The 22497-nt window shown below is 42.1% G+C and overlaps 2 protein-coding genes across 3 annotated transcripts in view; one reads left to right on the top strand and one right to left on the bottom strand.

Annotated features, from left to right (window-relative positions):
- Positions 1 to 8931, bottom strand: part of POLR2B (RNA polymerase II subunit B) — a 41519-nt gene extending 32588 nt beyond the window's left edge. Inside the window, exons 1-3 of one of the 2 annotated variants that reach the window (XM_047854908.1) lie at positions 8794 to 8931; positions 8038 to 8376; positions 1295 to 1367 (exon numbers count right to left, since the gene is read on the bottom strand). In XM_047854908.1, the coding sequence (XP_047710864.1) occupies positions 1295 to 1367; positions 8038 to 8056 (92 nt within the window). In that variant the 5' untranslated portion in view covers positions 8057 to 8376; positions 8794 to 8931. Of the gene's footprint in view, positions 1 to 1294; positions 1368 to 8037; positions 8377 to 8570; positions 8714 to 8793 lie in introns of those variants that run through there. The other variant, XM_047854909.1, reaches the window with a different exon arrangement.
- On the top strand, positions 8811 to 22497 carry NOA1 (nitric oxide associated 1). The gene is made up of 7 exons (XM_047854910.1): positions 8811 to 9957; positions 11270 to 11434; positions 12990 to 13195; positions 16032 to 16163; positions 17325 to 17441; positions 21305 to 21425; positions 22179 to 22497. The coding sequence occupies exons 1-7, from the start codon at positions 8811 to 8813 to the stop codon at positions 22379 to 22381; spliced, it is 2091 nt and encodes a 696-aa protein (XP_047710866.1). The 3' UTR covers positions 22382 to 22497.

Here is a 22497-nt window from a genome sequence, read left to right on the forward strand (position 1 = left end):
TTTGGCTCAGGTCATGATCTCATGGTTCATAGTTCAAAGCCCCACACTGGCTCTGCACTGGCAGTGCAGAGCCTGCTTGGGATTCTCTCCCTCTCTTTCTGCCTCTCACTCACTCTCTTTCAAAATAAATAAATAAACTTCAATAAATAAACAAAAGAATAAACATTAAAAAATGAAAAGTTACTTTTCTTACCTATTGTTAAGGCTTCTGAGTTTTATTACATCTTAATTGCATTTAGAATTCGATGGAAATTTGGGTTAAAATACAACCTAACATAACTCTTTATCCATTTAAAATAATAAGAAAACTAAGGAATCAAATTAACACCAGAAATGGAAAAAATAGGCATCTCATGCCTCCTGATGGACTGCAAAGAGAACATCACTGCTGCCAAATGTCATCATCTGAATCTAATTATAAGGAAACAGCAGACAAACCCAAACTGAGGGGCATTCTAAAAAGTAACTGGCATTCCAAAATGCCAAAGTTAAAAAAAAAAAAAAAAGAGAGAGAGAGAAAGACTTATGGACAGTTCTAAATTATAAGAGACAAAAAAACAAGTCATGAAAGCTAAACATAATATGTAATCCTAGGTTGGATCCAGGATCAGAAAAAAATTTATTTTGCTATAAACAACATTAGTGAGACAACCAGCAAAATTTGGATAAGATTTGTAGATTAAATTATTGTATTACTATCAATTTCCTGATTTTCAGAACTTATAAGTATGTAAAAGAATATGTTTAGGTCTGCAACAGACTCTCAAATGTCTCAGGGAAAAAATATGTAGAGAGAGGGAAAAAAACACAAAGCAACTGTATAAAGTTAACATCTAGGGAATCTAAGCGAAATGTATACATAAATTCTTCATGTAACTTTTTAAGTCTTAAAATACTTTAAAGGTTCAAGTTAGGGGCGCCTGGGTGGCGCAGTCGGTTAAGCGTCCGACTTCAGCCAGGTCACGATCTCACGGTCCGTGAGTTCGAGTCCCGCGTCGGGCTCTGGGCTGATGGCTCGGAGCCTGGAGCCTGTTTCCGATCTTGTCTCCCTCTCTCTCTGCCCCTCCCCTGTTCATGCTCTGTCTCTCTCTGTCCCAAAAATAAATAAACGTTGAAAAAAAAAAAAATTTAAAAAAAAAAATAAATAAAGGTTCAAGTTAAATACATAAATAGAGAAACCAGCTCTCATGGAGCATATACATATAAAACATCTAATTTTCAAGAACAGAATAAGCAGGAAATCCTTTTATAGTTTATTGTGCCTCTTAAGGCTTAGTTTAGTCTAAAGAGTTACCTGATTACAATCCAGCATGCTTCTTGCCACAAATCTGGGGTGATTTCATCATCATCCTCATCATATTGCATATCTGCAAAAACCAAAAATATTGTATGCATGTGCATATCTCACTCCTATGGTTTGAAGTAGCAGAAACACATTTACTCTCTGCTAAATAAAAAACAATCCTTTTACCCTTCTTCAAAAATCTCAATTAATCGAGTTATTACTAACGTATAATATACATAGGTATACATCTACGTATACAAAGGTCTATGTCACATAGGTATTCTCCCAATATACAGAGGCTACAATTACAAAGGTTCAGTGTAAATTGTGTGAATTTGTTTAATATTCCATCTTCTCCAGAAAGTCCATGTAATTCTCATGAACAGCTAACTGTAATAATAACTAGGAGCAAGCATGTAGTCCTCTAGTCAATAAGCTCCTCAGAGGGGCACCTGGGTGACTCAGTCGGTTAAGGCGTCTGACTCTTGATTTCCACTCAGGGCATGATCTCGTGGTCATGAGATCATCCCCAAGTTGGGCTCAGTGCTGACAGCACAGAGCCTGCTTGGGATTCTCCTTCCCTCTCTCTCTGCCCACCCCCCACCCCTGCTCACATGCACTTGGGTACTCTCTCAAAATAAATAAACATTAAAAAAAAATAAGCTCCTCAGAGACTGGAGGGACAGATTAGGGTAGGGGAGTAAAGCCAGAGAAGTGTTCCAATAGCTGGGCAATACCTTAAGGTACAATGGTCTATTACAACAGCATTTCATACATGTAAAGGTGTGACCGACTGTATTTTCTGAAGATGGCCACAACTGTATCTTCCATTTCACATGCTCTTTTATAATGTCATCTTGATATGCCTATCATCAAGATACAAGGTCTATGTTTACTCCCCTTAAATCTGAGGGATTTTTGACAGTGCCAAAACTAAGATAATGCAACTAAAACCACACTACAGAGGCGCCTGGGTGGCGCAGTCGGTTAAGCGTCCGACTTCAGCCAGGTCACGATCTCGCGGTCCGTGAGTTCGAGCCCCGCGTCAGGCTCTGGGCTGATGGCTCGGAGCCTGGAGCCTGTTTCCGATTCTGTGTCTCCCTCTCTCTCTGCCCCTCCCCCGTTCATGCTCTGTCTCTCTCTGTCCCAAAAATAAATAAACGTTGAAAAAAAAAAAATTTAAAACCACACTACATGACTTTAAAAGCTATGTAAGGGGGCTCCTGGGTGGCGCAGTCGGTTAAGCGTCCAACTTCAGCCAGGTCACGATCTCGCAGTCCGTGAGTTCGAGCCCCGCGTCAGGCTCTGGGCTGATGGCTCAGAGCCTGGAGCCTGTTTCCGATTCTGTGTCTCCCTCTCTCTCTGCCCCACCCCCGTTCATGCTCTGTCTCTCTCTGTCCCAAAAATAAATAAACGTTGAAAAAAAAAATTTTTTTAAAAGCTATGTAAGAAAAGGCAACACAGCTCCACCCTGTTTGCTGAAACACATGCTTCTGGAGCTTTGAGTGTCCGTTAATTAAGCTCTACTACTCTAAGGCTTGTTTAATGTGAGGAAGCCCAAACCATACAGAGAGAACACTTATAGATGGTTAGGTCAGCAATCCTGGTCCTTGAGTCCTTCTAGAAACGTGAATAAACACTCTAGATCATACAGCCCACAACTGTCAACACTCAGCCTTTAAGTCTTTGCACTGAACCACTGACATCATGGAGCAAACATGTCATTCCTACTATGCTCTGTCCAAATTCCTGACCCACTGAATCCATGAACACACTAATTAGTTTTCAAGCAGCCAAATTTTAGGTTATGCAGCAATAGTAATATGAACAATAGGACATTTGAAAAATCAGAGTGCACTGGTCCTCTGATATTAAGCTCATCTTCTCATGTAAGAAGGTAAATGGGGGTGCCTGGATGGCTCAGTCAGTTGAGCGTCCAACTTCAGCTCAGGTCATGATCTTGCAGTTTGAGTTTGAGGCCTGTGTCAGGTTCTGTGCTGACAGCTCAGAGCCTGGAGCCTGCTTTGGATGGATTCTGTGTGTCGTTCTCTCTGCCCCTCCCCAACTCACACTCTGTCTCTCTCTCCTTCAAAAACAAATAAAACATTAAAAAAAAATTTTTTTTAATTAGTATGTGAGGGACGCCTGGGTGGCTCAGTCTGGTTAAGTGTGACTCTTGATTTCAGTTCAGGTCATGATCTCATGGTACTCAGATCAACCCCTCCACCCCCCCCCCCCCCCCTCACTGGGCATACAGCCTGCTTAGGCTCTTTCTCTCTCACTCTCCCTCCCTCTGCCCCTCCACCACCCACTCTCAAAAAAAAAAAAAAATGCTGTATTTTTATATTCTGACATATATGCAGTCTGCAAAACTTAAGAATTTTCTATTTTAAAATTAACACACATGGGGCACCTGGGTGGCTCAGTTGGTTCAGTGTCTGATTTCAGCTCAGGTCATGATCTCACAGTCCATGAGTTCAAGCCCTGCATCAGGCTCTGTGCTGACAGCTCAGAGCCTGGAGCCTGCTTCGGATTCTGTGTATCCTTCTCTCTCTGCCCCTCCCCTGCTCATGCTCTGTCTCTGTCTCAAAAATAAATACATTAAAAAAATTTTTAATTAAAAAATACAATTAACACATATATTCAAAATAAATTATGTAATAAACGCTTCTTCAATGGACTGGACTGACCCCTACACATGGTGGGAGGGGTAAGACAAAGGTATCTAAAATAGCTCAGAGATACCCAGCTTTGATGAAAGATTAGAGGCTAACATCACAGCCACAGAGAAGCAAATAAAAAGGTGGGAAAGGGGGAGAAATAAGGAGGTCAGCTTTAGGTATACTTGTAGATCATTTATCCCTTTAAATACTTGTAGTAAACAACTGGATATAAATATAAAGCTCAAATAAGAGTTCTAAATTACAAATAGGTGATAATTATTAATAAGTGATAATAATAAGGTGATAATTGTATTAATATTACAAACATGTGATAATTATTCCGGTAGAATATGGAAAGCTTATGTAGAGAAGACTGAAGGGGGGAAATTAAGGAATACCCCTATTAGAGTCATGTGAAAAGAAATGAATCCATGAATGAGACTCATTTACTCATTCACCTGCTCATCAAATATTTACTGAATGTATTTACTGTATCCCAGAGATATAGTAAATCTTCAGCTGTATCCTCAGATTATCACCTACTGTGGGGGATACAAACAAGATGAACTCAATTAACAGGAAGAACAAAGTGATATGGACAGTCCTAACCAAGACCTAAGGAGGTTAGGGTAGACTTCCCAAAAGCTGAGCTGAGCAGCAATCTCACATAAGAATAAACAGGAGTAAACCAGGCAAAAGCAAAGGGGTGAGACGGGAGGCGTAGAGATAGTAATATTTCAAACAGAAAACAATTTTTGTGAAAGACTCCAAAATGAAAGATATTCAAGGAATGAAAGAAGGCCAATGTAGCTGAAGGATGGAGTGTGAAGTTGGAGTGGTAAAAGAGACTGTTTTTTACCAATAGAACCATTCTACCATTTTAAAAAAGGTGTGGCTAGATCAGATTTCATTTCTGAAAGATCACTATGGCCACAGTATGGAGAGTGAATTGGAAAGGCAAGAAAACTGGAGCACCAAAACCATTTGAGAATCTGGAGAAGTAATCTAGGCAAGAGATGGTGGTGGCCTGAACTAGAAATTGTGGCAGAGTGAACAGAGAAATGGCCAGATTTGACATATTTAGGAGGCAGAACTCTCAGGGCTTGGTGGCTCATTAGATAATAGAGACAGAAGAGAGGAATCCAGAATGATGCCCAGGCTTCTGGCTTCAACAACAGAAGAGGGTAATACCACTCACGGAAATGGGGAACACAGGACAAAGCAGATTAGGAAGACAGATAAAGAAAATAGATGTTTGGGCAGTGACAAATTTAAGGAGCCTGGGGCACATTCAAGTGAATTTGTCCACTGGCATTAGATATCCAAAACATATGGACTGGAAATATAAATTCAAAGTCATCCACAAATAAATGGTAACTGAAGCCATGGAAAATAGATGAAATCCTCCAGAGAGAATATGAATAGTATAAGAGAATGAGAAGGAAAGTCAGACAGGTAGGAAGAATAGAGAGTTATGTGGCAGAAGGAAGGAGTGAGTTTCCAGGAGGATGTCAACAATGTTAAATACCACAACAGAGTTTAAGGTTTAAAATGTTTTTATTTTTATTTTATTTTTTAACGTTTATTTATTTTTGAGACAGAGAGAGACGGGGCAGAGAGAGAGGGAGACACAGAATCTGAAACGGGCTCCAGGCTCTGAGCTGTCAGCACAGAGCCCGACGGGGGGCTCGAACTCACCGACCGTGAGATCATGACCTGAGCCGACATCGGACGCTTAACCGACTGAGCCACCCAGGCGCCCCCTTTATTTTTATTTTTGAGAGAGACAGAAATCCTAGGCAGGCTTCACGCTCAGCATAGAGCCCGATGCAAGGCTCAATTCCACAACCGTGGGATCATGACCTGAGCCAAAATCAAGAGTTGGACACTCCAACTGAAACACCGAGGCACCCTGGGTTTGGATAATGTTTAAAAAATAAATCCCTCTGATTTATCACTTGAGAAGTCACTGACATTCTAACTAAGAGTTGTTTTAATGTAGTGGCTTGAGCACCATTAGATTATAACAGGTTGAGAATTTGAAAAATGGGAATTGGAAACTTTTTTTTTTAAGATGACTAGCTGTGAATGAAAGGAGAAAGGTAAAATATTAGAAGTAAACAAAGAGTTTAAGGACAAACAGAAAAACAAACGTTTTCTTGAGATCAAGAGATCTAGTATTTCATATAGAAAAAGAAGCCAGGTGAAAAGGAGTGTCTAAAAACTGATGAAGGCATTATCTAATAAAGACATCAAAGGGCACAAGCAGAAATGGGATGTAGACTCAATGCTGGAGCAGACTTGATAAATGAAATACCTTTAACTCTCTTTCCACAAGATTATTATACATTGCTAATGAGAATATAAACTAGTACAATCACTATAGTGGTTACTTGGCACCAGCTAACAAAATGTTAAACACGTGTATTATTCAAGCTGACAATTCTGTATCTAGGAATTTCTCCGAACGACATACTTGCATTGGACAAAATGACGAGTGCAAGATAATTCACAACAGCACTACTTGAACCAGAAAAAGACCGATATGACCCAAATAACCATCAATAAAACACTACTTACGGTATACCCACACAAACCAGGAAGGTGTGAAAAAATCTGAGGGTGCTCATGAGAATATCCCATATATACAAAACATATATATAAAATACATGTATTTATTGAAATATATATATCTCAAAAAATGCAGAAAAGTATGAGTGTTACCTTTTGTTTGTAAAAGGGTAGACAACAGAATCCCATTTATATTTGCTTTAGTGTGCATAAAGCTCTCTGAAGAGAGAATCTAAGAACAGAGATTACCTACTGTGGAAGGGACTCACATTAGATAGTGGACAAGAGTTAAGACCTTACCCTTTAATAATTTTATATGTTCTACCTTGTGAGTGATGAGAATACATTATGCACTCAAAATGTCAAACTAAAAAAACTTCAAATTTTTTTCTGAGCTAGAAAAAATCTAATTTCTAATCTAAGAAATCTAATAAAGATATTTATAAATTTGTAGACTCAAGATCTGAGACAGAGAAGTTTAAACAGTAGAGTTTATCCTCTTCTTTTTCTCCATGAAGTGGCTGCGGAAATAAAGAGAAACATGAGAGGTGGCCACAGGACTGGGAGTCAGAAAAAAAGTGAAGTCTGAAATAGAAGCTGTGAATAATGGAAGACTGAACTTTAAAAATACATAATGAGGGGCACCTGGGTGGCTGGCTCAGTTAGTCGTAGGACTCCGAGCAGGTCATGGTCTCCCAGTCCGTGGATTCCAGCACCACGTGGGGCTCTGTGCTGACAACTCAGAGCCTGGAACCAGCTTGGGATTCTGTGTCTCCCTCTCTCTGCCCCTCCCGCGCTTGTGCTCTCTCTCCCTCTCAAATATAAACAAACATTAAAATCATAACAATACTAAAAATACATAATGAAAATACACTAGATTTGACTAAGAATTCTACATGTGAAAAGAAAAAATACATACTGATCCCACTCAGTAAAATACATAACACCTGAAAACTACCATCCTGTGGGAAGAAGAAATTTTTAGATCTTTTAGGACAATATACTTAGTTATTTGACAGTATGAAGGAATTCCAAAAGAGACCAACCCCTCCTCACCTCCCCGACCCTTCATACACGCTTATATTCTTTGACCCTGCTGTATTTCCTGACCTAGCACAATACTTGGCACAGGCTGACACTCAAAAATTCAACTATTCAATAAATCCACTGTGGCCCTGGGGGAAATCAAAAACGGAGTCCTTTGCTTCAAAGTACAAACAACGGAATTTGTCTTAACTGTTCTGCGCGCCATTTCAATATGGAAAAGCGGCGTATCAGACTTACCCAGGAGCAGAAAGCGGAGAAAACAAGACTCACCTGACCAGGGACATTAATGCTACGTTCCCTGCACCCTCTTTCATAATCCCAGCTTTGTACCCGGCCTGGGGAATTTTGGGGGGCATGACCGGGAATACTTAAGCGGCGATTGGGAAGAGGCCGCAAATTCTCAATTAATTCAGCTCCCCACTTTTCCCTCCTTAGATGGGTCGCCTCGGAGTGTTCCGAGTAGATACCTACCCTCGTCCGCGTCATACATATTGGCAAAGGGTTTCCAAGTTCCTAACTCTAGAAATCCGAAAAAAACGAGCTGCGGCCGCCGGCGCCCGAGCGTGAGGCGAAGTAATTTCCGTCTCCGGCGTTCCCAGAATGCTCTCCTTTTCAGGCCAGAAGCCACCCACAAAGAAGCCAACGTAAGATCTGCGCCTGCGCAAGTGGTAGGCCGAGCCTAGGTAAGGATTAGAATTGCGCACGCGCAAACCGTGGGCCATCGCCTCCTCTGGCTGATTGCGAGAAAGGCTCTCACAGTCGGCGCATGCCAATTAAAGTTTATTTTTCTATATCCTTGCACGATGACACCTGGAAAAAAGAAACAAAAAGATGTATTGATAAAAGGCTTTAATTGGGACCATAAGTATGCGGCATTCGATTTTTCTTTGCAGTTTTAAGGACCAAAAAACAAGTTTTTAAAAACGTGATTCATTAAAAGGTTGCGCCAGCGGTGGCGCATAGAATAAGCCCGATAGTAAAACCCTCGCTAGCCTCCTGCCCACCCAGCTCAGTTTAGGTCGCCGGTGCTTTTGCCGCAGCTTTGAATGGGTTTCCAGGCCTCAGATCCTTCATCTCGAGAACCCACAGGAATAGAAACGAAAGGAAGAGACGAAATATGTCGGACAAACAACAGCCCTCAGGTAGTCCAGGGTTTACGTCTCGAATTTAACACGCACCTCGGACCTCAGTGCGCCTGCGCGCGCGTGACTCCACCCTCGCCCTTACCCGTGGCGGTGTTCCCCATGCTGCCTGCTCGCCTGGCTTGCAGGCGGCTGTGGCCCGTCTTACGGGGATCTGCTCCCACGGTAGCGCGCCATGGCACTCAGGAGCAGCTTCTCGAGAGATGTGTGGCTGCCTCTTCCTCCCAGCACCCATCAAACCTGGGACGTAGGCTTTCTCGTGGCTCAACGGCAACTAGGGATTACGAAGGAAGAACTGACATGGAGGAGCATTTTTTGTTCCCCGAGTACGTCTCGGAGCCCGAGCCCGCACCGACCCTCGAAGAGCAGCTGCGAGAGCTGCAACAGCGGCAAGAGGAGGAGGAGCTACAGAAACAGCAGCGGCGGGAAGAGCGGCGGCGGCAAAAGCTACGGGACAGGAGTCGACAACACCCGGTCGTGGGACGCCCGGACCCGACGGTGCCACCCAGCGGCCTGAACTGCTCGGGCTGCGGAGCGGAGCTGCACTGCCAGGATCCCGGCGTGCCCGGCTACCTCCCCAGCGAGAAGTTCCTCAGCGCAGCGGCGCAGACCGACGGCGGGCTGGCGCGGACCGTGTGCCAGCGTTGCTGGCTCCTAGTGCACCACCGGCGCGCTCTGCGCGTACAGATGAACCGCGAGCAGTATTTAGAGCTGGTGAGCGCAGCGCTGCGACGGCCGGGGCCCGCCCTGGTGCTTTACATGGTGGACCTTCTGGATCTGCCTGACCCCCTGCTGCCGGAGCTGCCCGCGCTGGTGGGCCCCAAGCAACTGATCGTGCTGGGGAACAAGGTGGACCTGCTGCCCCAGGACGCGCCCGGCTACCTGCAGCGGCTCCGGGAGCGACTGTGGGACGACTGTACCCGCGCAGGGCTCCTTCAGCTGTCTAGCCACCGAGGGCTACAGCACGCTGGGGAGGACGGGCCGCGAGACGAGAAGGAGAATTCGAAGCCTTCTGCCAGGGTCCGTACGGTGCTCAAGGACGTGAGGCTAATTAGCGCCAAGACTGGCTACGGAATCGAAGAATTGATCTCAGTGCTTCAGCGTTCCTGGCGTTACCGCGGCGACGTCTACCTGGTTGGCGCCACCAACGCTGGGAAGTCCACTCTCTTCAACACGCTCCTAGAATCTGATTACTGCATCGCCAAGGGCGCTGAAGCTATCGACAGAGCCACCATCTCTTCTTGGCCTGGTGAGCCTTAGGAGGCCCGTCCCCTTCCTTTTGTGAGATGCTGAGAGTCTTATCGCGGCCACCTAGTATATCCTTCCTTAATGTCCACCAAGGGCTGTCTGGAGTCTTCCCTTTAAAAATTCTCTCCCTACTTTGGTCACACCTCTCTTTTGTGTCAGCCTAGTGCTTGGAAAATTATATGTTAGAGTAATTTTCTCATGGAGCACTTCTATGTTCCAGTCACTGGGCTAGGCACTGTAGATGAACCGGAGAACAAAGCAAGAGTTCCTGCTCTCTTGGAAGTTTCTCCGGTAGCTTTACTTATTTGTATGTTTCTCTGGAAAGTGCTTCGTTTACTTTTTTTCTCCTTTTACTTTCTAAAGCTCACTCCACCCTCTCAGTCTTATTCTCCATATCTTAAGTTTATTCATAAGATCAGTATACTATACACATTTAACATTTGAATAATTCACTAATGCTATATGATGTGACTCTGAGAGAAAAAGTCAACTTTGTGGTTTCGGTTTTTGTTTGTCTTTTTAATTTTATTTTTAAGTAATCTTTACATTCAGTGTGGGACTCGAACTCACAACCCTGAGATCAAGAGTCGCAGGCTCCACTGACTGAGCCAGCCAGGCACCCCTCAAGTTTGTGGTTTTAAGAAACTTCTGTAGGGGTGCCTGGGTGGCTCAGTCGGTTAAGCATCCGACTTCGGCTCAGGTCATGATCTCACGGTCGATGAGTTCGAGCCTCGCGTCGGGCTCTGTGCTGACAGCTCAGAGCCTGGAGCCTGCTTCCCATTCTGTGTCTCCCTCTCTCTCTGACCCTCCCCCCGTTCATGCTCTGTCTCTGTCTCAAAAATAAATAAACATTAAAAAAAATTAAAAAGGAAAAAAGAAACTTCTGTAATTGCAAAACAGGTCCTTTTGTGACCCTGTTTGTATTTAACAGTTGGCAAAACTGCCTCATTGTTCCTTTGAAACCAGTGTTTAGCTTTGATGGGCCATATTTCTCTGTCCAGGACTTTAGTTAAATTATACACAGAAGTGCTCTTATATTTGATGATAGTACAGTGAAAATGAAAAGAAGGGAAAAAAAAGCAGGTCTGCAGATTTGAGATTCAAATCCAGGTTGAGCCTTTGAACCAATCTCTGAGCCTATTTCCTCATCTGTAAAAGTAAGAATTATTTTGTAGAGGGTTGTCACAAAGGTTCCGTGAAGTAAATCACTGTACCCAAGACAAGGTAGCTCCTCAAAAATGTAGGTTTTTCTCCCCTTATTCTCTCTTCTTTTATAATGTTTATAACAACATATTTATTCTTTGGTATTTCAGGTACTACATTAAACCTTCTGAAGTTTCCTATTTGCAACCCAACACCTTACAGGATGTTTGAAAGGCAAAAAAGGCTTAAAAAAGATGCAACTAAAGCTGAAGAAGATCTTAGTCAGCAAGAGCAACATCAACTTAATCTTTTGAAAAAGCACGGTTATGTAGTAGGTAAGCATCTTCTTTAGAAAACTCTTGCCGGGGGCGCCTGGGTGGCTCGGTCGGTTAAGCGTCCAACTTCGGCTCAGGTCATGATCTCGCGGTCTGTGAGTTCGAGCCCCGTGTCGGGCTCTGTGCTGACAGCTCAGAGCCTGGAGCCTGTTTCAGATTCTGTGTCTCCCTCTCTCTGACCATCCCCGTTCATGCTCTGTCTCTCTCTGTCTCAAAAATAAATAAACGTTAAAAAAAAAATTTTAAAAAAAAAGAAAAAAAAAAGAAAACTCTTGTCGGGGCTATGCTAAAAATTTTTGTGGAGCAACATGGAATACCACTGTCTGGGGCTAGCCAGTTTTTGTGGCTACTGGGAAGAGACTACTTTCCCAGTTCTGGAACAAAGAGGCCCCTTTAGAGGCAAAGCTACTATTTGGAAACCCAGAGTTCACTGTGCTGATACTTGGAGAAATCCAGGGAAGGAAACTTGCAGTAACTGCCCACCAACCACTGTCAGCAGTAGAAGTATTTTCATTAAGAAACAGCACCCTCTCCTTGCAGACCACCAGCACAGGTTGTTGACTGCATGCAGCAGCTTTAAATTAGATTGTCCCTCCTTGGGGCTCCTGGGTGGCTCAATCGGTTAAGGGACCAATTTCGGCTCAGGTCATGATCTCACAGTTTGTGAGTTCGAGCCCCACTTCAGGCTGTGTGCTGACAGCTCAGAGCCTAGAGCCTGGAGCCTGCTTCAGATTCTGTGTCTCCCTCTCTGTCTGCCCCTCCCCCTCTCATGCTCTGTCTCTCTCAAAAATAAACAAAAAAATAGATTGTCCTTCCTTTACTAAAAATATTTTGATTTGGGGCTCCTGGGTGGCTCAATCGGTTGAGCGTCCGACTTCAACTCAGGTCATGATCTCACAGTCCGTAAGTTCGAGCCCCGCATCAGGCTCTGTGCTGACAGCTCAGAGCCTGGAGCCTGTTTCAGATTCTGTGTCTCCCTCTCTCTCTGACCCTCTCCTGTTCATGCTCTGTCTCTGTCTCAAAAATAAAACGTTAAGGGGCGCCAGGGTGGCGCAGTCGGTTAAGCGTCCGACTTCAGCCAGGTCACGATCTCGCAGGGTCCGTGAGTTCGAGCCCCGCGTCGGGCTCTGGGCTGATGGCTCAGAGCCTGGAGCCTGTTTCCGATTCTGTGTCTCCCTCTCTCTCTGCCCCTCCCCCGTTCATGCTCTGTCTCTCTCTGTCCCAAAAATAAATAAACGTTGAAAAAAAACAAATTAAAAAAAATAAATAAATAAAACGTTAAAAAAATTTTTTTTTCTTTTAAATATGTTGATTTGCAGCACTTTCCACCCATCCCCCCACCTGGTGTACACAGCTAGCCACATACTTGACCATTGCAAGAGTCTGACTCCCACTGCCTTTGAAAAGAGGGCAAGGGTATCATTGTAGTCTTGCTTCTGTACACCGTATTTAGTCTAAGTAACTTGTTTGAGGCAAGTAAGAACAATAAGAATTATCTGTCTGGAGTCAAAACCTTCAAAGGAGTGACTAATAGTTTAACTATAACTTGTTCTAGGAAGAGTTGGAAGAACATTCCTATATTCAGAAGAACAGAAGGATGAAGCTGCCTTTCAGTTTGATGCTGATTCCCTTGCCTTTGACATGGGAAATGAACCTGTTATGGTTGCAGATAAATCCACCAAACGAATAGAATTGACCCCACAAGATGTGAAAGATGCCCACTGGTTTCATGACACCCCTGGAATTACAAAAGAAAATTGTGTATGTATTTGTTGTCTTTTAGAAATACTTTCAATTGCACAAGTATTGTCTTAATTGTCAGAACACAGGAAAGGATGTATTCTTTCACTTCAGACTCACTTCTCGTTCCTTCCTAGAAGCAGTTCAGGGTGATCTATCTGCCATCAAGATGTGTATTCCATTTGGTAGGCTTCACTGCCAACATATTTGTGTTATTGTTGTTGTTACCTTAGTTATTAGGGAGACATTTATAAAATCCTAGATCTTGAGGTTGGAAGAAAGCGTAAATATCACTGCAGTCTAGCCACCTATTCTATGCTTGAATTCCCTCTAAAACTGTCCATCCAGCTCACACTAAAGTAAGGAGTGACTCACCACCAGCTGAAGCAGTGTCCCCTCATCTCCCAAGGTAACCCCATTTGGCCTTGACCTACTCTTTGGGTTGAGCTGAACAGTCTCCCTGTAACTTGTACCTATTGTTCTTCAAATGGACCTGTATGGACTAAAAGCCTGTTACCCTTGCTAGACTTTGAACTACTTTAATGTGTAATGTCCTGTCTCTTCCTCACTCTACTGTTCACCTTCATTAGTTCATCCAACAAAACATTGAACATTTACTGCACTGACGTAATCCAGATAATTTGTCTGTTTCTTGCAGCTCTTCTCCCTGAGAGAATAGGCTTATCGTCTCTCTTGCCCTTATTACATCTTTTTTTTAATGTTTTATTTTTGAGAGCATGCAGGTGGGGGAGGGGCAGAGAGAACGACAGAGGACCTTAAGCAGGCTCTGCACTGACAGCCTAATGTGGGTGAGTGAGCCTAATGTGGGGCTTGAACTCATGAACTGCAAGATCATGACCTGAGCTGAAGTCGGACACTCAACCAGACACTCAACTGACTGAACCACCCAGGTGCCTGCCCTTAATACATCTTTTTAATCCAATTGCAGGATTTCCTGGGCAACTTTGTTTTATCTCATTAAAGTTAGCCTATATTCCACACACTCATTAAATCTCACAACTTTTTATTCATTTGCAGTTTTGATAATCATCCAAGTCCTGGATTGACTGGTATGCATCCAGGATATAGCCTAACAGATCTATTAATCAGTTTCCTTTGAATCTGGTCACTGACCCAAGTTCCTGAATCGCCTAATTATGTCTATATGCCTGTGAAACAACGTTGGTGTCTTAGCTTCTTTTCCTTCTTTGCCTTTTGTGGATCACTTAACAGTTTTGTTATCAGAATGATACTCTTATTTCGTGTCCCATGTCACAGAATCATATAGATTTTTTAACATTTTTGCACTCCCATAGTAATTGCTTGTCACCTGTCTCTTCACAATCTAGAACTTCAGAGCAACTGGATTGCTTACTGGTAATGTTCCAGCACTTTCACTTCACCAATGTATTCTTCAGGGATAGCAGTTATTTCCATCATATATACCCTCTTGTCAAATAGAAAAGCAAGAATTTGCTGAATATTCTAGCCAGCAGAATGAGACCCTCAAATTTTTAGAACTAAAAGGTCTCTGGTAGTCTGCTTCTGTGTCAGTTTATTGATACATTTATTAGATGCCTTAAACTAGTGTTTCCCAAACTGATTCAAGGTATTCTGTTTTGAAATAAAAGTATTAAAGGCTCTGCTAAAAAGTGTTAAAAGGTTTCTTTACTGCAGGTGGCTTTTAATGTGCTTTTTTCAAACAGAAATGCTGAGGAAAAGTACTTGCAGCCCCTTGTTATGTATTTTCTTGTGAGGCTCTCTAGGTTTCACATATTCTTTATTTCCTTATTTTTCTTAAACAAGTTCACAAAAGTTTTTTATCCATTTTTTTTTTTACCTTCTCTAATATTTCTCGTCAAAAAAATTTTTTTAAGTAATCGCTGCCCCCAACATGGGGCTCAAACTCACAACCCTGAGATCAAGAGTCACAGACTCCATTGACTGAGTCAGCCAGATGCCCCATAATATTGCTCTTTTTTAATCAGATTTTGATTCTTTAAATCTTACCAAAATCTTGTTCTTCTTGGCTTTCCTTTTCCATTTTCTCTAGTCTCTTTAGGAACTCTTCATCCTTAGAAGCCAGAGGATTCATTTTAAAAAGAAGAAGCAGCAGCCAGAGGATTCATAACTTTTTCTCATTTTTTGCTGAGCATTTGGGGGAAATAAAATGACTAGAACGCAGAAAAAGGTTCTTCAGAACTCTTTACCTGCTCCTAGAATGAGGTGACCATTTTGCATTTAATGCATGCATACTTGCCACTGGGATATAAGTAGTATTTTGCCTTACCTTTAGCTAACCCCCTGCCCCCCAGAAGCCTTGATGGAGAGCATATATATGCCATCTTGGAACTGATTCATCAGTTGTTTTCAGTTCACATCAGTTTTGACATTTGAGGGATGCTGCTCACATAGAAAGTCTCATACTCCCATAAAGTTGTTTTGCCATTACTCAATATTAAGTTGTGAAGCAAGAGTAGAGTCATCCATAAATTGATTTAGACAGAATGAATATAGCAATTTTATATGCAGCAAATTCTGACATGTTTTGGTTTATTGTGAAGTCCGAAATATTTTTTTACCTAAGAGGTAAATCAAAATATATCATATCTTCAATAAAAGTAATGCTTGGGGCATGTGGGTACATCAGTTGGATGAGCCTCCAGCTTTGGCTCAGGTCATGATCTCCCAATTCAGGAATTCAAGCCCCACATTGGACTCGCTGCCATCAGCACAGAACCTGCTTCGGATCCTCTGCCCCGCTTCTTTGCCCCTCTCCTGTCTGCACTCTCAAAAATAAATAAACGTTTTTTTAAAAAGTAATAATTCTCTAAAAAATCTACCCTTTGCTTTACAGGTTTTAAACCTTCTAACAGAAAAAGAAGTAAATATTGTTTTGCCAACACATTCCATTGTTCCAAGAACTTTTGTGCTTAAACCAGGAATGGTTCTATTTTTGGGTGCCATAGGCCGCATTGATTTTCTGCAGGTAAGAAAAGTCTGCACCATTAAAAAATGACCTACTGGGGCACCTGGGTGGCTCAGTCAGTTGAGCATCCAGCTTCAGCTCAGGTTGTGATCTCGAGATTTGTGGGTTCAGGCCCCACATGGGTCTTTTTGTGCTGACAGTGCGGAGCCTGCTTTGGATTCTCTCCCTCCCTCTTTCTGTCCCTCTTTCTCTGCCTCTCACCTGCTCGCACTTTCTATCTCAAAAATAAACATTAAAAAAAATTTTACAAAAAAATGACCAGTTTAAGGATACAAATATGTGAACAAGACTGGCAAATGTTGATAACTAGATCATGACTGTTGAGGAGGTTGGTATGCTTTTTGTTTGTTTGAAAATGTCCATAATGAAAACTTGGGAAAAAGAAATGGGGAGGAAAAACAACTAGTAGGTCTCAAACTAGATCTTCATTAGGATATTAAATGCCCCAGACAACTTGGCATGGAGAAAAGTTACTGTACCTATCCTGTGGTATTGTTTCACATGGAAATCATAGGTCCAACCTTAGGTGTAGGGTTAATGTGCATTAAATAAATCCCACATTTCTTTTTTTGTTTTGCTTTAAAGATTTTCTTTTTAAAAAAATAAAGATTTTCTTTTTAAGTAATATTAATACCAAATGTGGGGCTCAAACTCACAATGCCCTGATCAAGAGTCACATGTTTCACCAACTGAGCCAGCCCTGCACCCATCACACTCCTTTATATCCCATGAAATGTATACATTTATGTATGTACTTTTTTGTTTGGTATTCATTTACTTAGCATTATTCTGGGGATTATAGAGTATTTATAGAACTGTTCCGTATTTTCCCAAAGTGAGGAAAAAGGGAAATGAAATGTGGATGTATCCAACAACACTAAATGCAACTTGCAAGTTATTGCTATAGCATATTTCTTGGGTTTTGTGTTTCATTAAAACCCATAGAACATTAATATTTTAAACCTAGCTTTACACTGGGACAATTAGAACATTTACTTATATTTACTTATGTTTCCTTATAGATTACTTATACTTTATTTACATATCCATTTACTTATAAAAGGAGCTTGATTTTTTTTTTTTTGTTGATTGTACATTGTAATGTGCTGGTTTTGCAAGTTTTTCATTCTGTAAAATAACTTCTTTTCTTCCTTTCTTAAGGGAAATCAGTCAGCTTGGTTTACAGTTGTGGCCTCCAGCCTCCTTCCTGTGCACATTACTTCCTTGGACAAGGCAGATACTATGTATAAGAAACATGCCGGTCATACACTACTCAAGGTGAGGCAACACACTTTGAAGATTGCATGGTTAGGTTAACCTCCACTGTGACAGTCCCACAGCCCTGCTAACAAAGCCTTTCTTGGACATAACCATCTTTGTTATACAATCAGCTAGCTGTCTCCTCATCTCTTCTGGTTGAGGATTTTGACTAGCAAGTAAAATGGGTTGTAGAAGAAAAGGATGTTGTTTGGACTGATCCTAGAATAGCTACAGACTTGTGTTTTCTCTAAACTACACTGACCAATACAATAGCCACAAGTGCCATTTAAATTTAAATTAATTAATTAAAAGTAAATAAACTTTAAAATTTAGTTCTTCAGTTGCACTAGCCACTTTTCAACTGCCCAGCAGTCACATCATCACAGAAAGTTTATTGGATAATGCTGAGGGAAGAGAAGTTACAGATGTTCTCACAACTGGGGGGGTGCTACTTGCATCTAGTGGGTGGAGGCCAAGGATAATGCTGGACATCCTGCAATGCACACAACAGATGCTCAAAACAAAATTCTCTGATCCAAAATGTCAGTAGTTGCATGGTTGAGAAGTCCTGGTCTGGGTGGAAAAGCTCTCCTCCCAGGTTCTTAATCCCAGTTACTTAGAGATTATGCTGCCTCTTTACTCCTGCCCTACCAGCTCCTTCCTTCCACCTGTAAGTATGTTACAGTTTCTCTCACCTTTTTTTTTCATCTTATTTTTAAAGTTTATTTGTTTTGAGAGACACAGCACAAGCCAGAGAGGCTCAGAGAGAGGGGGAGAGAGAATACCAAGCAGGCTCTGAACTGTCAGTACAGAGCCCAGTGTGGGGCCCAGTCCCACAAACCATGAGATCATGACCTGAGCCAAAATCAAGAGTCGGACACTCAACCAGCTGAGCCACCCAGGCGCATCCAGTTTCTCTCATCTTTTAAAAAAAAAAAAAAAGAAAGAAAGAAAGAAAGAAAACAAAACTTGGGGTGCCTGGCTGGCTCAGTCAGTTAAGCGTCTGACTTCAGCTCAGGTCATGATCTCACAGTTTATGAGTTTAAGCCACACATCAGGCTCTCTGCTGTCAGCACAGAGCCTACTTCGGATCCTACGTCTCCCTGTCTCTTCCCCTCCCCTACTCATGCACTGCACACACACGCTGTCTCAAAAATAAACATTAAAAAGAATTACAAAAACAAAAACAAGAAATTCCGTATCCCTCAGTGTCCTACTTATTTATTCCTTCTTTTTACTGTCAAGCTTGCTCCTGCTCCTCATGTCCATCCTCTGCAGTCCCCATTTGTCCCTTCCTGTATCATTGAAATTGTTCTTACAAAGTTCACCAAGTACTGAGTGGGAACTGTTTTCAGCTCTTTAATAATAAGACCTGACACAGACATTGGTAATGTATAATGTATAATATTTAGATTATTGGAGCCAGACTGGGTTTAAATGCTCGCTCTGTTCCACCACTTGACAAAGCTGTGTAACACTGTGTTGTACCTACATCACAAGGTTGTGGCGAGAACTAAGTTCCAGGGCACTGTTGTAACTGCTACGTGAGTGTTTGTGATGATGATGAAACACATCTACACAAATACCAGGTGCATCCAGCAAAGGTGGTTTAGTATTGATTAGTGCTTATGCAACTAAATGTAAGCCAGAACCCACAATATACACTGCTTTCCAAAGAGGATAAAAATAAACCTGACTTGAGAAGTAAATGTTTCTTTCTATCTGTATTTCCTAAGAAAGCCAGACTGAAATTAAAACTCCATTGACAGGGGCACCTGGGTGGTGTCAGTTAAGCGTCTGACTTAGGCTCAGGTCATGATCTCAGGGGTGGTGAGTTTGAGCCCTGTGTCAGGCTCCGTCCTGACAGCTCAGAATCTGGAGCCTACTTTGGATTGTGTCTCCCTCTCTCTCTGCCCCTCCCCTACTCACACTCTCTTTCTCTCTCTCAAAAATAAACAAACAGGGGCGCCTGGGTGACTCAGTCAGTTAAGTGGCCGACTTCGGCTCAGGTCATGATCTCGCGGTCCGTGAGTTCGAGCCCCGCGTCGGGCTCTGTGCTGACAGCTCAGAGCCTGGAGCCTGCTTCAGATTCTGTGTCCCCCTCTCTCTGACCCTCCCCCGTTCATGCTCTGTCTCTGTCTCAAAAATAAATAAACGTTAAAAAAATAATAATAAACATTAAAAATTTTTTAAAAAACCAAAAAACTCCATTGACATAACTGCCCTAAAGTTAATATTCCAGAGACCTGTAGGATGGGTGAATATATAAAGGCAATCAGCAATATAGATCTGTTGGTGTTTCTGCATTTAAAAGACTTTAGTTCTCCGGTTAAATTTGCTTCCTTTTTAGGTAAAACAATAATACATGAGTTCAAATACAGCTTGAGATTTCCAGGGAAGGAAACTTCGTAGTTTGTATAACATGGCTCTCCTGAAAATGAATTGTCGTTCTCTGCCCCTGTGCATCTGTATAGTTTTCAGAGTGGACATCACTGATGCTTTCCAAAGCAACTATCCCAGTCTTCTCTCCCAGTAAGGGAAACGTTCTGGGGGTGCTCTGAGACTCATTCTTGCCTCTTACTTACCTCCCAAATCCAAGTCAGCCCTCCCTTCTCATTATCACTGAATACAGCCTCGCAGTTCAAGCTATAATCTTTCATTAGGCTGTTTTTGAGATCCTGAAGTATTTTCTTAGCTTCCAGCTTTTATTGCCCTCCTCCCACCCCCACCCCAAATATACCTCTACAGCCACTAAAGCAGTGGCTTCTCATGCAGGATTGACTTTTGCCCCCAGGGGACATTTACAATTCTACAATTCTGCAGCCTCACAGCCTTCCCCTCTAGCCCCCATCAAAGCATTATTCAGCCCAAAATGTCAGTAGTGCCAAGGTTAACAAACCCTGCACTACAGAGATCTTTCCAAAATACAAAGCAGATCACAGTATTCTTTTTTATTCTTATCTCTGTTCTTTTTCCTACTTATAATTCCTTGGTAGTTCCACATTACTGAGAAGTCTAAACCAACAGCTTCATCACTGACACACACATATACACCAGACTTAACATACCCTAGACAGTTCAACTACAATTCCCTGAATTCATCATCCTTTGTCTTGTTTGTGTACATGATGCTAACCCGGAATACTTTTCCACTGAGTAACTTCAACTTTATCTCAAGATACTCCTCAGATATTGCTGCTTCGTCAAGGTTTTCCTTGACTAAAACATTCATTACTTCTTCCTCCTCAATTGTAGTACTTGATAGATGCTTCCCATGACATTTCTTACCTTGTAATTTGTTTACATGTTATTTCCACCTTCTGATCTCCTTGGGCACAGGGACCATATTGTAACATCTATCTTTGTGTCCCTGGTGTTAAACAGAGAAAGATTTATTAATAAATAAGTTATTATCCAGTTACTTCCCATTCATGGACACATCTATGAACAGAAGCTAAACCTTACCCATTGCACATGTACCCTTCACTTGTAATGAGGCAGGGATTAATCTTTGAGGCCAGCCAGGCCTATGAGACCTAAGGTATTTTGAAGGATGTTACTTTAAGTGCCCAGTGTTACTCTGTGAAGCTTTATGGAGGGCTATAAAAACAGTGTAAACTAGTAAAATAAGATTCTGCTATTAGGAGGTTACCACTGGACACATACTCACATGCAGCTCTTACGTCCTGGGATCTGTAGGCTTTATCTCGTCACAGGGTTCCCATGCTTTTCATTTGAACTAGAAGTGATTTGGGGTTTTCAATAGCTGAGATTATTATTGATCCCTCTACATAACTAGTGTATCAGTGCTTTACTTAATATTAGAGTTATGGGCAGTTTAATTTGAGCTTCCAAACATCTTCATTTTATTTCAATGGCAGGTTCCAATGGGTGGAGAAGAAAGAATGGCAGGATTTCCTCCTCTTGTTGGTGAAGACATTACATTAAATGAAGGACTTGGGGAATCTGAAGCAGTGGCTGACATCAAGTTTTCTTCTGCAGGTAATTGTACACCAAGCACTTTTTAAAAGGTGAATAGGGGCACCTCGGTGGCTCAGTCAGTTAAGCACCCAACTCTTGATTCCGGCTCAGGTCATGATCTCACAGTTTGTAAGATCCATCCCCACATGGAACTCTGCACTGATAGCACAGAGCCTGCTGGGGATTGTCTCTCTCTCTCTCTCTCTCTCTCTCTCTCTCTCTCTCTCTCTGCCTTGCTCATGCTCTCTGTCTCAAAATAAATAAATACACTTAAAAGGTGAATTAAGTGGCCTTACTGGTATTTTTATAGAAATGTGCATTTATCTGACATAAACTGAGGATTTTAAGAAATATACTAATTTAGAGGCACCAGTGGCTCCGTCGGTTATACATCCAACTTCGACTCAGGTCATGATCTCACGGCTCCTGGGTTCAGGCCCCGCATCGGGCTCTCTACTGACAGCTCAGAGCCTGGAGCCTGCTTCGGATTCTGTGTCTCCCTTTCTCTCTGCCCCTCCTCCACTCACGCTGTGTCTCTCTCTTAAACAAACATTAAAAAAAAAAGAAGAAAAGAAATATACTAATTTATTCATTAAATGCAGCCTACTCTGAAAATAAATTTGTACCTTTTCATAAATGCATTGTATGCTTTCTTAAAAAATAAAGTGAAAGAGACCAGTAGCCTCCTTTGGTGCTCCATTTTGAGCTTGGGGTTGACATTTTTAATAAGATGGTTGCTAACACCATTTTGTGTTCTATCACATGCCTGCATAGGTTGGGTTGCAGTAACACCTCAGTTTAAGGACAGACTGCATCTCCGAGGCTATACACCTCAAGGAACAGTTCTGACGGTCCGGCCCCCTCTCTTGCCATATATCGTTAACATCAAAGGTGAGCGCATCAAGAGAAGTGTGGCCTATAAAACCAAGAAGCCTCCTTCCCTTGTGTACAATCTGCAGAAGAAGAAAAACAGATAGAAATATGAAGTTGACCCTGTTCACACTGAAAATATTAACTATACTGGACATAACTACATATGTTAAATTGTATTAAACATAACTATAATAAAGCTTTCTTTGCTCCCTTTAAGCCA

The sequence above is a fragment of the Prionailurus viverrinus genome, chromosome B1 (genome assembly GCF_022837055.1).
Source record: "Prionailurus viverrinus isolate Anna chromosome B1, UM_Priviv_1.0, whole genome shotgun sequence".
NCBI lineage: Eukaryota > Metazoa > Chordata > Mammalia > Carnivora > Felidae > Prionailurus > Prionailurus viverrinus.

Excerpts from the sequence above, each read along its gene's own strand:
- NOA1 (XM_047854910.1), top strand. The coding sequence starts at position 8,811 with ATGCTGCCTGCTCGCCTGGCTTGCAGGCGGCTGTGGCCCGTCTTACGG. Across the intron at positions 11,435-12,989 it reads AAAGCACGGTTATGTAGTAG|GAAGAGTTGGAAGAACATTC; the intron begins GTAAGCATCTTC and ends AACTTGTTCTAG. Across the intron at positions 13,196-16,031 it reads GAATTACAAAAGAAAATTGT|GTTTTAAACCTTCTAACAGA; the intron begins GTATGTATTTGT and ends TTTGCTTTACAG.